The sequence below is a fragment of the Numida meleagris genome, chromosome 19 (genome assembly GCF_002078875.1).
Source record: "Numida meleagris isolate 19003 breed g44 Domestic line chromosome 19, NumMel1.0, whole genome shotgun sequence".
NCBI lineage: Eukaryota > Metazoa > Chordata > Aves > Galliformes > Numididae > Numida > Numida meleagris.
In genome coordinates, this window is record NC_034427.1 from 9,935,660 (window position 1) to 9,947,974 (window position 12,315).

Below are 12,315 nucleotides of genomic sequence, written 5' to 3' on the forward strand. Positions count from 1 at the left end.
GGGCGGGAGGCGCGGCCCCCCCGGCCCGGCGGTACCGGCTGCGGGACGGCTGCTGGGTGCTGTGCGCCCTCCTCGTCTGCTTCGCGGACGGCGCTTCGGACCTGTGGCTGGCGGCCCGCTACTACCTGGAGGGGCAGCTGTGGTGGTTCGGGCTGACGCTGCTCTTCGTGCTGCTGCCCTCGCTCGTGGTGCAGCTGCTCAGCTTCAGGTGGTTCGTGTACGACTTCGCCGTCGGCACCAAGGACAGCGCCGGCAGCACCAAGGACAGCGCCCGCGGCCGCCGTGGCTGCTGCCGCCTCTGCGTCTGGTTGCTGCAGGGCTGCATCCACCTGCTGCAGCTGGGGCAGGTCTGGAGGTAAAAGGGGGGGGTCACAGGGATGGGATGGGGATGGGTCTTGTGAGGCTGTAGGTCTGCATCCAGCTGCTGCAGGAGGGGCAGGTCTGGAGGTAAAAGGAGGGGGTCACAGGGATGGGATGGGGACAGAGGGAGGGGCAGCACACAGCAGGGACACGAGCGGGGATCACCAGGTGCAGGGAGGATGGAGGACACAGGTGGGGATGGCTGGGACACAGGTGGGGGGTGTAGGTGGGCATGGCAGTGTGCAGCTGGGGTGGGCGAGGGGACCGGTCCCTCTGCAACCACAGAAGGGGGTGGAGGGCTCTTGGCAGAGCCTGGCTACGAGCAGGAGCTGTGGGTGTGGGCAGGGAGTGAGGGGCTGCAGCCCTGCAGGGTGGCACAGGCCTGTTGTCCCTGGGTGGTGCTGGGCCTGGTGAGGGCATCTGCCTGGCCATGGGTCATCCTGGGGATATGCAGTGTTTCTGCTGAGCACCAAGCACGTCAGGCTCAGAGGCTCTTCCTCTGTGTCCCCAGGTCCTGTTTGGAGCTGTTGTGGGCAAGGAGGGGATGGTTGTCCCCAGGTTTCCCCATGGGGCTGCATTTCTGCTCCCTGCCCTGCTGGGCCTGCAGGCAGAGTGAAAAGCAGTTGGCCCAGAGCAGACTTGAGCCCCTTTGCATGCTCCTCTGCACACCCTCCCGAAGCTGATGGTTTCTTGGCACGCTCATTTCCCTCTGAGCACCTTTCCCTGCGTGATGGAGCCGGTGCCGCTCCCTCCCAGCTCTGCTGAGCTCCATCCACTGCTCTGCAATGGAGCTGATGCCTGGAGACGCTGGGAGGGGAGTGGAGACAATGGCATATTCCTGAAACAATGCCCTGAGCAAGCGATGCTCTTGGTCCTGTTTTGGTGCTGCTTCCCTTCCTGAGCTACTGTGGCACAGAGGCTGCTCTCCTCCTTGTTGTTGTCTGCATGCGCTTCTCTGCTGCTTTTCTTGGGATGCTGTGGGGATCTCTAACTTTGTTTCACAGTGCAACGTGCTCTGTGTCAGCAGCTCCTGCCCTTCTCTCCCTGCCTGCCCTCCATCCCCTCGGTCCAGTTCTCGGTGCGGTGGCAGCAGGATGGGAGCAATCCAGCTCTGGGTGTACTGGGGGAGCTGGGAGGGAGGACGATCTCCCCAGGGCCTGGTGGGCAATTACCGGGGTTTGGCCGGAGTCGGGTCGGGTTTTGCTCCCAGTTGTGTCAGCCGCAGTCTCCTATCTGCTGCAGGCTCCTAAGCCAATTAAAGTGGTAACTCTCAGCACTGACCCTCCAGGACACGTTGGTTTCAAGCTGCAGCTGAGGCTCTTTCTAATCCAAGGATTTGGGATTTGCTCGGGTGACCAGTTAAATGCAGTTCGCTAAACCCATTAGCGAGACTGGATCCGGTGCAGGTGGATGTGACAGTTTAAGAAGTGTTGAATTATAGCCAAATAAACAATGCATGTGGAAGGAAGGCTTTTCCTTGGCCATGATGCTGGGCCCTCCCTGCCCATGCCTCCCCTCCCTGCATTTATCCACCCCCACGGCCACTGTGATTCCCTCAGCAGCTCTCACCCACCCCAATCAATCCCTGCATGGCCCCAGATGCGCTCCAAAGCCCTGCAATTGGGGTGGGGTGGGGCTGCAGGGAAGGGGGCACCGGGGAGCATGGTCTGTGTGCTGGCTGGGCATCGGTCTGCACAAGGGGCCCTCCCCAATGGCTCAGCTTTGTGGGTTGTGTCATGGATTGGCATGGCTACAACAGGAAAGCCATTTTCTCCTTGTTTTAATAAAGCGATAAGGGACGACATCCCAAATTACCTGTCAAGAAAATTACACTCCCTATTGCTCACTCTCAGACTGGGGGGGTCCTGTGGCTTCTCTCCTGAGGACAATGACCACTGGTGCTGGAAGAGCCAGGGTTAGGGTTAGGATTGGCATTAGGGTTAGGATTAGGACCCTGCTTTTCTCCCAAGCTTTGCAAACTGGGATGGCACTGGGACCACAGGCATCAACCGGAGATGGTTTGGGAGCTCAGGACCAGGTCAGTGATGTAGCTGTGGGATGACCAATGACTGCGGGGCCGTGCTGTGGGGCCAGGGGTGAGCAAACAGTGCTCCTGCCCTCACTGCCACCCCAACCCTCCATGGAGATTTTTGTCAGATTGGGATTTTTAATACAAAGGAGGCAGTAATTAGCCCTAAGAGCCCTCTCTGTTGGTTTCTGCCTCATCATCAGTTTTTTGAAAATTAAATGATTTTTTTTTTAAAGTAATTGATTCTGTATTTCTCATGCAGCTGCTGCTGCGCTCAGTTCATAAAAACCTGGCGGTGCTCCGTCAGCGCGCGCGGGGATCTTTTCCTGGGCTGAAACACAAACGGCGTGATCAAATGCATAACAAATAGGAATCAGCATTTCATTCTGGCAAGTTGATGGGAGATGAAATCTCGGTTTAATGAGATCTATGGAGCTGACAGGAAGACGGGAGAATAACCGTGCCCCACCGAAAGCGGGGGGAGCCCGAGGGCCACTTGTTGAGCGGTGAGGAGCTGCAGATAGGGGTGTGCGTGTTTTCCCAGTCCCACCCCACTTCCACTGTGGTGCCGGATGGAAATGGCATCATTTGCCAACAGGGACATCTTGTCTGGCTGCCAGCTCTCAAAGGTCTTTGGGAGGTTCTCAGAAATGGGATGGCAGAGCCCAGCCTGTGTCCCCCCAGCTTCCCTCTGCCCCCCACTGCTCCTTTTGGCCACCCCAGCCCCTCCAGCACCGGCTCATGGCACAGCCCGGCAGGATGCGGCTGCCACCACGTGGCGCTGGGCTCTTCTCCAGAGAGGAGAGGCTGCAGAAGGAGCCATACGGAGCAGGGATGTGGAGAGGGAGAAGCCAGATGGGAAGGCTGAAATCAGCCCGGCTGAGCCCCGGCCGCAGCAGGGCCCTTGGGCTGCCCCGGCTTCATGTGAGCCAGGAGAGAGGATGCTGGAGCCGGGCAGAAAGGCGATGGAGCCTGGCAGGAAGGTGATGGAAGTGGCTCTGGAGGATGCTGCAGGCAGTGCCACACAGACACCCCATGCCCTCTCCCTGCCAAGCGGCACCAGGAGCCCCGTGGGGCTGGTGTCCCTGCCCTCCCTCCTGCACACTGTAGGAGCAGATGGTGGTGGCAGCAGGGTGGCTCGGGGGCCTGGGTGGCACCAGCTGACACCTCCTCCCCCCATCTCTGGGCCATGCAGCCCCCAACCCTGCACCAGCCCTGCAGTGGCCACTGGTGTGGGAGGCCCCGGGACAAGGCCACGAAGAGAACAGAGGCGGCTTCTGCCTCCTCCTGCTGATGGATGATCTGAAAGTGCTGGGATCAGGGCTTCTCCCAGCGCTCACGGGCTAATGGAGTCGACTGACAGCGTTTTATGGATCTGATATAAAGGCCATCAGTTTGTGTGACATTTTTACTAGGTTGGGAGGGAGCTTTATGGTCTGACTTCCTTTTGCTTAATCTTTCTGTTTTCGTACTCATCTGTCTCCCTTCTCTCCTCCCGAACCGGTGAGCAGTCAGTGTGGAGCAGCCTGGGCACATCCATCCCCGAGTCCCCTCCACAGGACACGTGTTCCCTCCATAGGACATGGCATTTACCTGAGCCTCGCTGGCCCAGTGCCATGGGGAGGGCTCCCGGTGACTCAGTGCTGTGTGCGTCGGTGCCACGCACAGCTCCACTGACCCCAAGTGTAGACCATATGGCCGTGCCCATGCCCCCAGCCCTGCCAAGAGTCGAGGCAGCACCGGCACGGCAGCTCCCTGTGGGCACCCCGCACGACCAGCTGGTCCTCCTGCTCCCTCCTTCCTCTGCCCAGGGCAGGCAGTGTGGGCTGCGAGCCAGCCAGGACTAAAATATCCCCTTTGAGAAGCAACCTGGCATGGTGATGGGCTGCGAGCAGGGCACCTGAAATGTGCAGGGGATGAAGAGTGGGGTCATGGCTGGGGGAAGGAATGAGATCCTGCGCCAGGGAGAAGAGGGCTCAGGGCTGGATGGGAGTGGGTCTGGCTTGGCACCAGCGTCGTGTGCAGCATCCCTGCTGCTCCACACCTGCAGCATGAGGGTCTCCACGGCCTCATATGGGAGGGATGTGCCATGCTGCAGCAGGACAGCAGCACCACGGGGCATAGCTGTGGGATGTGAGCGTGGCGGGGGCCGTCCTCAACACTCCCCCCCTCGCGCAGGTACCTCCGCACGCTGTACCTGGGGCTGCAGAGCCGCTGGCAGGCCGAGCACCGCCGCCGCCACTTCTACTGGAGGATGATGTTCGAGAACGCGGATATCAGCATGCTGCGGCTGCTGGAGACTTTCCTGAAGAGCGCGCCGCAGCTGGTGCTGCAGCTCAGCATCATGGTGCAGCAGAGTGACATCGAGTCGCTGCAGGGTAGGGACCCTCCAGGCGGTGGGGAGGGGCGGGGGGGGCTGCAGCCTGGTGACAGCCTTGTCCCCTCCTCACCCCCACCCCATTCTCATGGCCCCTCTGTGCCCGCAGTGTTCTCAGCCTCGGCCTCGCTCGTCTCCCTGGCGTGGATGATCGCCTCCTACCAGAAGGTGCTGCGGGACTCGCGGGAGGACAAGATGCCCATGTCCTACAAAGGTGCCGTGGTGCAGATCCTGTGGCACCTCTTCACCATCGCCGCCCGCGCCATCGCCTTCGCCCTCTTTGCCTCCGTGTTCCAGCTCTACTTCGGCATCTTCATCGTCACCCACTGGTGCATCATGACCTTCTGGATCATCCAGGGCGAGACGGACTTCTGCATGTCCAAGTGGGAGGAGATCATCTACAACATGGTGGTGGGCATCATCTACATCTTCTGTTGGTTCAACGTCAAGGAGGGACGGAGCCGCTACCGCATGTGCATCTACTACGTCATCACGCTGTCGGAGAACGCTGCCCTCACCATCCTCTGGTTCCTCCACTATGACCGCAAGACTATGTCCGACTTCAACGCCTTAATCCTCGTCTGCGTGGTCAGCTCCAGCTTCGCCCTCGGCATCTTCTTCATGTTCATCTACTACTGCCTCTTGCACCCCAATGGCCCCATGTTCGGCCCCAGCTCCGGGGGCTGCATTTTCCGGCAGCGGCCGCCCCCGGTGCCGAGTTCCCCGGCAGACGTGGTCACCAGCCCCCCGCGCTCACTGCCGCGGACTACAGGGGGGGAGCGGGAAGGGGCGCCGGGGGAGCGGGACAGCTGTGTGCCCGTCTTCCAGGTGCGGCCCTGCGCCCCAACGCCGCCGGCTGCCCGCGCCCCGCGGACAGAGGGACCCGTCATCCGCATAGACCTCCCCAGGAAGAAGTACCCGGCCTGGGACGCCCATTTCATCGACCGGCGCCTGCGGAAAACCATCCTGGCGCTGGAGTACGCCTCGCCCAGCACCCCGCGCCTACAGTACCGCACGCCCGGAGTGTCCCAGGAGCTCCTGGAGTACGAGACCACCGTGTAGGGCAGGGGCGTCCCCGGCCGGGCTGTCCCATCTCTTCGCAGCGTTTTGCCTTTCTTTTCGGTTTGCTGGCACCGAGGGGTGGCCGCGCCGAGCGCCCCGCGGGCAGGGGCCGGTGAGGTCCCTAGGTGCTATCCCCCCACGGGCCGGCTGCGCGCCGGGGGCTCGTCCTTGCCAAAATACCTCACCTGTGCCTGAGCCGCCAGGTCGGTGGCACAGGGTGGGGGCCGCAGGGTGCACGGGGACAGCAGGGACCCGGCTCTGGTGAGGGGCTTTGGGCACAGAGGGATGTGGCACAGGGGGGATGTGGAGAATGTGGGTGCTGGGGGAGGGCCGTGCGACTGGGGGGTCTGGAGTGGGGTTGGGAGCTCCTGTCAACCCCCAAGGAGTGTGTGGCTTGGGGCCAGAGCAGCCCTCCCATGTTCCCCTTCATCTCAGCCTCAATTCCCCCACACATGCTCCATCTGTGCCCGCCACCCCAGGGGTCACCGCTCCATGCATGGGGCACAGACCCTGGCCCTGAGGTCAGTGGTGGGGGACACAACACCTCGCCACCCCCTCCTGCCCTCCTGGGAACCACTTCATCGCATTGTGTTGGTTTTCACCGGGCAGGTGACATTTTGTGTGACATTTTCTACCTCCACTGACGCTGGTGGGGCAGGGCCTGGCTGGCACCGGGAGGGCTGTGCGGGGCAGTGGTCATGTGCCTGGGGGCTCCCCAAAGCCGCATTCACCCTCATTCATTCTTCCCTCCGTTCCCCAGCTGGGAGCGCCTCCATCCACCCCCCATCAGCATCAGCCTCCCCAGCTCAGCGGTGGGAACCTGAGCCAGGACGTTGCCCCCAGCCCCCCACTGCCTCCCCAGAGGATCAGGGCTGTCCTGGGCTCTGCATTTGAATGTGTGCGTGGCTCGATCCTAGCCCGCAGTGTCCCCTGCCCTAAGGGCTGTGCTGAATGTACCCCCACCCTGTGTTCGTGCCCCGTGTCTGTGTGTCTGTGTGTGTGTGTATGTGTGTGTTTGCAGCTGGGTTCGCAGGGCAGAGCTGCTGCCCTCTGGGCACGCATCCCATCCAGAGCCCCCCACAGCCCCGGTGCCTTCCTCCAGTCCTGGTGTGCCCGCAGTGTCCCATGGTGCTGGGGGGTGCCTGTTGGGCTGCATTGCTTCTGTTTCCCATTTCTCCATAGCTCAAGGGATGACCGCAGGCTGGGGTGGGCCACGTGGGGTCACTGGTGCTAACTGGTGCTATCTGAATGCCTCGGAAACCCTTCTGGAGGAGCGCACAGAGCAGAGATGGGTCTGGGCAGCGGGCTGGGCCCCCCCGGGACCCGCACTCCTCCTCTACCACTAAGAATGGGCAAAAAATCCCACTCTATCCCACCGAGCCCCAGGGCAGCCCCAGCCCGGTCCCGGTGGAGGAGGCGGCCGTTATCCTCAGGGAAGCGCAATGGGAAGAAAGGAGCCAGCTGGGCATGGGGCAGCTGCGTGCCAGCAACCGGGAGCCCCACAGCCACCAAGTAGCCGCTGCACCAGTGCCATGTTGGTGCGACGCCAGTGCCATGCCAGTGCTGGATGCCGCAGCCCTCTGCCCATGACCACCATGAGGAGCCATGCAGCCTGGGCTGAGCTGCAGCCCGTGCCCTTCCCAGGGGCACAGGTCATAGGGACTCTTTTCTATGCACTCATGCCACGGTACCCTCAGCCCCGGGCTGCTCCCGTGTTGGGATCTGGGCAGTGGCTGCGGTGTGGGGCGGTGTGGGATGGCACGTGGCCACTCCACTGCTCCATCCTCATGGCTCCCGTGCCCGGTGGCTCCCCAGCCCTGCTCCAGTCAGGATGAATGGGCAGTGCTGGGGGAGCCAAGCCCGACTGGCGGCAGTGACAATGGCAGCGGTGTCAGGACAGCAGCACTCGCTGGGACCGCACCAAGAGGGCTCGAGCTGGGGCTGAGCTGGGCACCACAGGGCAGGGGCAGCTCTGGGGGGCCTCAGTCCTTGGGGGGGACAGCGGGACTGCCCTGAGTTCAGGGAACGGGGGATGCAGCTCGGACCAGGACCGGGCCCTGCTGCTCTGGGCTGGGGCTGTTTCTCCCCAGCGGGGGACTGCGGGTCTCAGCCACATCCCCCCCCCGGTGCTCGGGACCTGGGATCCCGGCTGTCACGTACTGTAAATACTCTGTGTGCCACCTTCTTCTCTGGGACCCTCGGCGCGGGCAGGGGGTGAGCGAGAGACCGGGGTCTGACCGAGACTTTTTTGTATACCACAAACGTTTTGTATATTTTTAATTTTGCTGCAACATGAGATATTAAATTCATTTCAATAAGCGCTGCCTGCCAGAGCCTTTTCCTTGCTAGCTCCTCCAGCTCTCCCCAGTCCCCACCATGCCGCCAGGCTCAGGGCCCTGCAGCAGGGCTCCCCGGATGCTGGGGACATTTGGAGGCAGCTGTGCACGTACCACCTGCCTGGAGCCCTCGGCCCTGCTGCCTCTGGCAGGGAAGGGGTGTGCAGGCAGGATGTGGTGTGCCGGGGAGGAAACTGCCAGACACAGCCTTGTCGCCAGCGATCCCAGTCCTGCATGCCAGGGGGCCCTGATCCCCATCTGACCCCCAGACCCACAGCAGGGGTCCGTGGGCTGCCCTGAGAGAGGTTTGGGCGTTGCTGAGTGGCCTCAAGATGGACTCCTCCTCCATGCCAGGATGGGGGCAGGATGGGGTCCAGGAGCCCCTGGATGCTGCCCCAGAGATGGGGCTGGTGTGGGACCATGGGATCTCTGTGGTAGTGAGAGGAAGGGGCTGCTCTGCTGCACAGTGCATGAGCATCCCCAGCCCTGATTCTGATCCTGGTCCTGACCCAGTCCAGCCCAGAGCCACTTCTAGTCCCAGTCCCATATCAGTCACAGGCACTGTCTTGTACCAGTCTCAGGCTCAGTTCCATCCCAGTCCCATCCCAGTCTCATACCAGTTCTGGTCCTTTTCACAGTGCCAGTGCCAGTGCCAGTCCCAGCTCAATCCCAGTTCCATACCAGTTCTGGTCTCAGGCCCAGCCCAGTCAAACTCCAGTCCCACTATCAGTCCCAGTTCCAGCCCAGCCCAGCACCCACGGAGAGGCAGGAACTCACATCCGAGCCATTCTGGTGGAGTTTCCGACAGGAAAACAACAAAGGCGTTGGACAGAGAGGACGGCGGCAGCGCCATGGACTGCGAGGCCAAGAAAGGGAAGAAGGTGTGTGCGTTTCGGGCCCATGGCTCCGTGGGGCTTGGGGTGCCGGGATGAGGGTTGGGAGATGAGGGGTCCCCTCGGTGCTGGGGCTGAGCCCCCCAGGTTTCAGGGGGGATCCAGCGGGGAGGAGCCGCGCTGACGTGTCCCCGCACCCTGCAGGGCTTCGTGTCACCCATCCGGCGCCTGGTGTTCCCCAAGGCTGCGCGGAGGACAGCGCTCCGCAGCAGTGTCTACCGGCGGCCGCTGCACTCGGTGCCGCTGTACCCCCCCGACTACCTGATCGACCCCCAGATCCTGCTGCACGACTACGTGGAGAAGGAGGTGAAGGTAAAGTAGGGGTTACCCACAGGGGATGGGTGTGTTTCTGGTCCCCTTCTGCCCAGGGACGGGGCGAGTAGGGGGGTGCAAGTGTGCTCCCCATGGCCCTGCACTGTGTTCCCCTTGCACACCACGGGGGGTGCCATCTCTCCACCCCAAAAGTACCCCTGGCTCTGTCCCCCCAGTTTTTGGGCCACCTGACCTGGGTGACAGCCTCACTGAACCCCTCCAGCCGGGACGAGGTGCTGCAGCTGCTGGACACCGCCAGGGTAAGGGAGTCCCCAGTACCCCATTTGTCACCCCTCCATGCTACCCCACAGTGGCATCAAATCCCCACACCTCGGCATGTGCTCTGCCTGCAGCAACTGAAGGAGCTGCCCCTGCAGACAACCCCGGAGCAGGACAGCATCCTGAGCCTGTCGGCCCGCTGCCTGCTGCTCACCTGGCGCGACGATGAGGAGCTGATCCTGCGCATCCCCACGCACGAGATCGCCGCGGCCTCCTACCTGCGTGACGACGCTCTGCACCTCCTCATCCTCAAAACAGGTGTGGGCACCTCACTGCAATACAGCTGGCCCCAAGCACCCGGCTCCTTCATGCGATGGGGAGGAGCCAGCTCCATCTTCTGGCCCCGTTGCAGGGCATCTCCATGCGCTGCAGCCACCCACTGCTCCCGCTGCTCCTGTAGACAGCTCCCAGCTGTGCTCCCAGCCCCGGCTGCACCTAATGGCAGCAGGAGAGGATGTGGGAAGTGCCCCCTACCCCTCTGCATCCAGCTCAGATGGGGCTTAGGGGCTCTGGCACTCAGCAAACCCGGGCTCCTGGGGAGGGGGCTGAGCCCCAGTCTGGTCACGGGGTGCATCCCTAAGCCCCCTGGCCCTAAGCCCTCTACCCCCAGTCAGTGGGATGGGGGAGGTCCGGGAGCTGGGGTCCCCAGTCTGACGCCCCATCCCTCCTCGCTGCCTCCAGGCCTGGGAGTGGACCCAGTTCCCGCTGGAGCACACCCCGAAGCGGCCCCGATGCCGGAGGTTCCCCCGGCTGAGAAGCGCTCGGGGAGCGCGTGGCCGGAGCCTGGGCGGCTGGGAGGCGCGATGGAGCGGCGGCACACCATCTGCAGCCTGGACTGGCGTGCGGCGCGGGGCGGGCAGGAGGGCCGGCAGGGCGGCAGCCTGGAGAGGCGGAGGGGAGGCAGCTGGGAGCGGCGGCAACGCGGGCGGCCGTCGGGCAGCTGGGAGCGGAGGCAGCCGTGCGGCGGCAGCTGGGAGCGGCGGCGGATCGGCACGGCGGGAGGAAGCTGGGAGCGCGGCACCGGCTTCGGCAGCTGGGAGCGGCGGCACCCCGGTGGCAACCCGCTGGACCCCCAGGAGCCGTGCCCCGACGCCTACTCCAACCTCGTCATCCTCGCCGTGTCCAACAGGGTGAGCGGCCGTGGGTTCCACGCACGCGGTTCTGTTCCTGGCACGTCCCCACCCCCGCTCCCTCTGTCCCACTGCAGGATGCGGCCGAGGAGTCCTGCGCGCTCATCTGCCAGGTCTTCCAGATCATCTACGGAGATCAGAGCATCGAGTGCGTGGATCGCGCCGGGTACCACTACACCTCCACGCCCACGCGGCCCTGGCTCTCCAGCAGGAGTGAGTGGCTGGAGGCGGGTGTGGGAGCTTTGAGAAGGGTGACACGAGGATGGAGGGCATGAGCACAGCGTGCGGGCTCTCGCCCCAGCTCTCAGAGCTCAGCTTTCCCTCCCCAGGTGACAGCTGCCGCACCGACGGGACGTATGGCTACGACGCTGACTACAGCTGCTGCAGCTCCTTGTGAGTTCCCAGCTCCAGGGCAGGTGCCCATCCCCGCTGCCCTGCCCCATGGGTGCTGTGCATGAGCAGTGCCAGCACCCACTGACCCCCCCCCACCCCATCCTCCAGCAGCAACGGTTCCCATGAGACATTTGAGGCGTATTATAGCGGGACATCCTCACCCTCCTTCCACCAGTCCCACCACAGCCTGGCCACCGCCTGCAGCGGCAGCGACCAGAGCAGCGTGGGGCTGGAGCAGCTGCAGGACTACATGGTGACGGTGAGGGCTGGGGGCAGGTAGGGGTTCCCGCTCCTCTCTGCCACCGCCACCCCCAGCTCCAACCCGTCCCCGTTTCCCCCACAGCTGCGCAACAAGCTGTCACCCCAGGAGATCCAGCAGTTCGCCCTGATGCTCCGTGAGTACCGGCTGGGCACGCCGGTGCAGGAGTACTGCGCTGAGCTCCTGCGCCTCTACGGGGACCGCAGGAAGTTCCTCCTGCTGGGTGAGTACCCCAGGGATCGGGGCGGCCCCGAGGGATGGGTCCATCACTGTGCTACGCCATCCGTGCATCCCTGGGGATGAGGTCCTGGGTGTGCACCGAGGGGTTGGTGGGACCCGCTGCCCCCAGATGGGGCTGGCACGGTCACCCCATGGAGCCTCGTGGCACCTGTCTCAGGGATGAGGCCCTTCATCCCCGATCAAGACATCGGGTACTTTGAGAACTTCCTGGAGAGCATCGGCATCCGGGAGGGCGGCATCCTCACCGACAGCTTCGGCCGCATCAAGCGCAGCATGAGCAACACGTCGGCCTCGGCCGTGCGCAGCTACGACAGCTGGTCCCTGCGCTCTGAGTCTGAGTCCTTCAACCGCATGATCACCGACATCACACACGACATCGAGGCACTGGCGCGGGATGAGGAGGAGGAGGAGGAGGAGGAGGAGGACAACTACCTGTGAGGGAGGCACAGGTCACCATGGACGGGACAGGGCTCTGCTCTCAGCTGGGCTGGTGGCATCTCAGGGCGGTGTCGGTCCGAGGGAGCCCTCGCCAGCAGTGCCAAGTGCTGTAATTTTTGCAGATTGCAATTAAATGAATGAGATGGGATTGGATCAGGTTCTTCCCAGGTGCAAAGGGCACATGTCAGGCAGGGGGCGAGCCAGGGC

At 63.3% G+C, this 12,315-nt stretch overlaps 2 protein-coding genes across 3 annotated transcripts in view; both read left to right on the top strand.

Moving 5' to 3' along the window:
• XKR7 (XK related 7) overlaps nucleotides 1-7,854 on the top strand; it is an 8,353-nt gene extending 499 nt beyond the window's left edge. The window contains exons 2-4 of the mRNA XM_021416993.1: nucleotides 10-355; nucleotides 4,568-4,767; nucleotides 4,876-7,854. Coding sequence (XP_021272668.1) covers nucleotides 10-355; nucleotides 4,568-4,767; nucleotides 4,876-5,828 — 1,499 coding nt within the window. The 3' untranslated portion in view covers nucleotides 5,829-7,854. The remainder of the gene's footprint in view (nucleotides 1-9; nucleotides 356-4,567; nucleotides 4,768-4,875) is intronic.
• CCM2L (CCM2 like scaffolding protein) lies at nucleotides 8,651-12,256 on the top strand. Of its 2 annotated transcripts, none has more exons than XM_021416287.1 (10): nucleotides 8,651-9,045; nucleotides 9,202-9,369; nucleotides 9,546-9,629; nucleotides 9,723-9,906; nucleotides 10,330-10,778; nucleotides 10,856-10,991; nucleotides 11,108-11,171; nucleotides 11,283-11,430; nucleotides 11,515-11,653; nucleotides 11,828-12,256. In XM_021416287.1, the coding sequence occupies exons 1-10, from the start codon at nucleotides 9,016-9,018 to the stop codon at nucleotides 12,106-12,108; spliced, it is 1,683 nt and encodes a 560-aa protein (XP_021271962.1). In that variant the 5' UTR covers nucleotides 8,651-9,015; the 3' UTR covers nucleotides 12,109-12,256. The 2 variants fall into 2 exon arrangements, with proteins under 2 accessions (XP_021271962.1, XP_021271960.1); XM_021416285.1 differs by having other exon boundaries at nucleotides 8,652-9,045; nucleotides 11,280-11,430.

Excerpts from the sequence above, each read along its gene's own strand:
- CCM2L (XM_021416285.1), top strand. The coding sequence starts at position 9,016 with ATGGACTGCGAGGCCAAGAAAGGGAAGAAG. Across the intron at positions 9,907-10,329 it reads CCTCCTCATCCTCAAAACAG|GCCTGGGAGTGGACCCAGTT; the intron begins GTGTGGGCACCT and ends CGCTGCCTCCAG. Across the intron at positions 10,779-10,855 it reads TCCTCGCCGTGTCCAACAGG|GATGCGGCCGAGGAGTCCTG; the intron begins GTGAGCGGCCGT and ends GTCCCACTGCAG.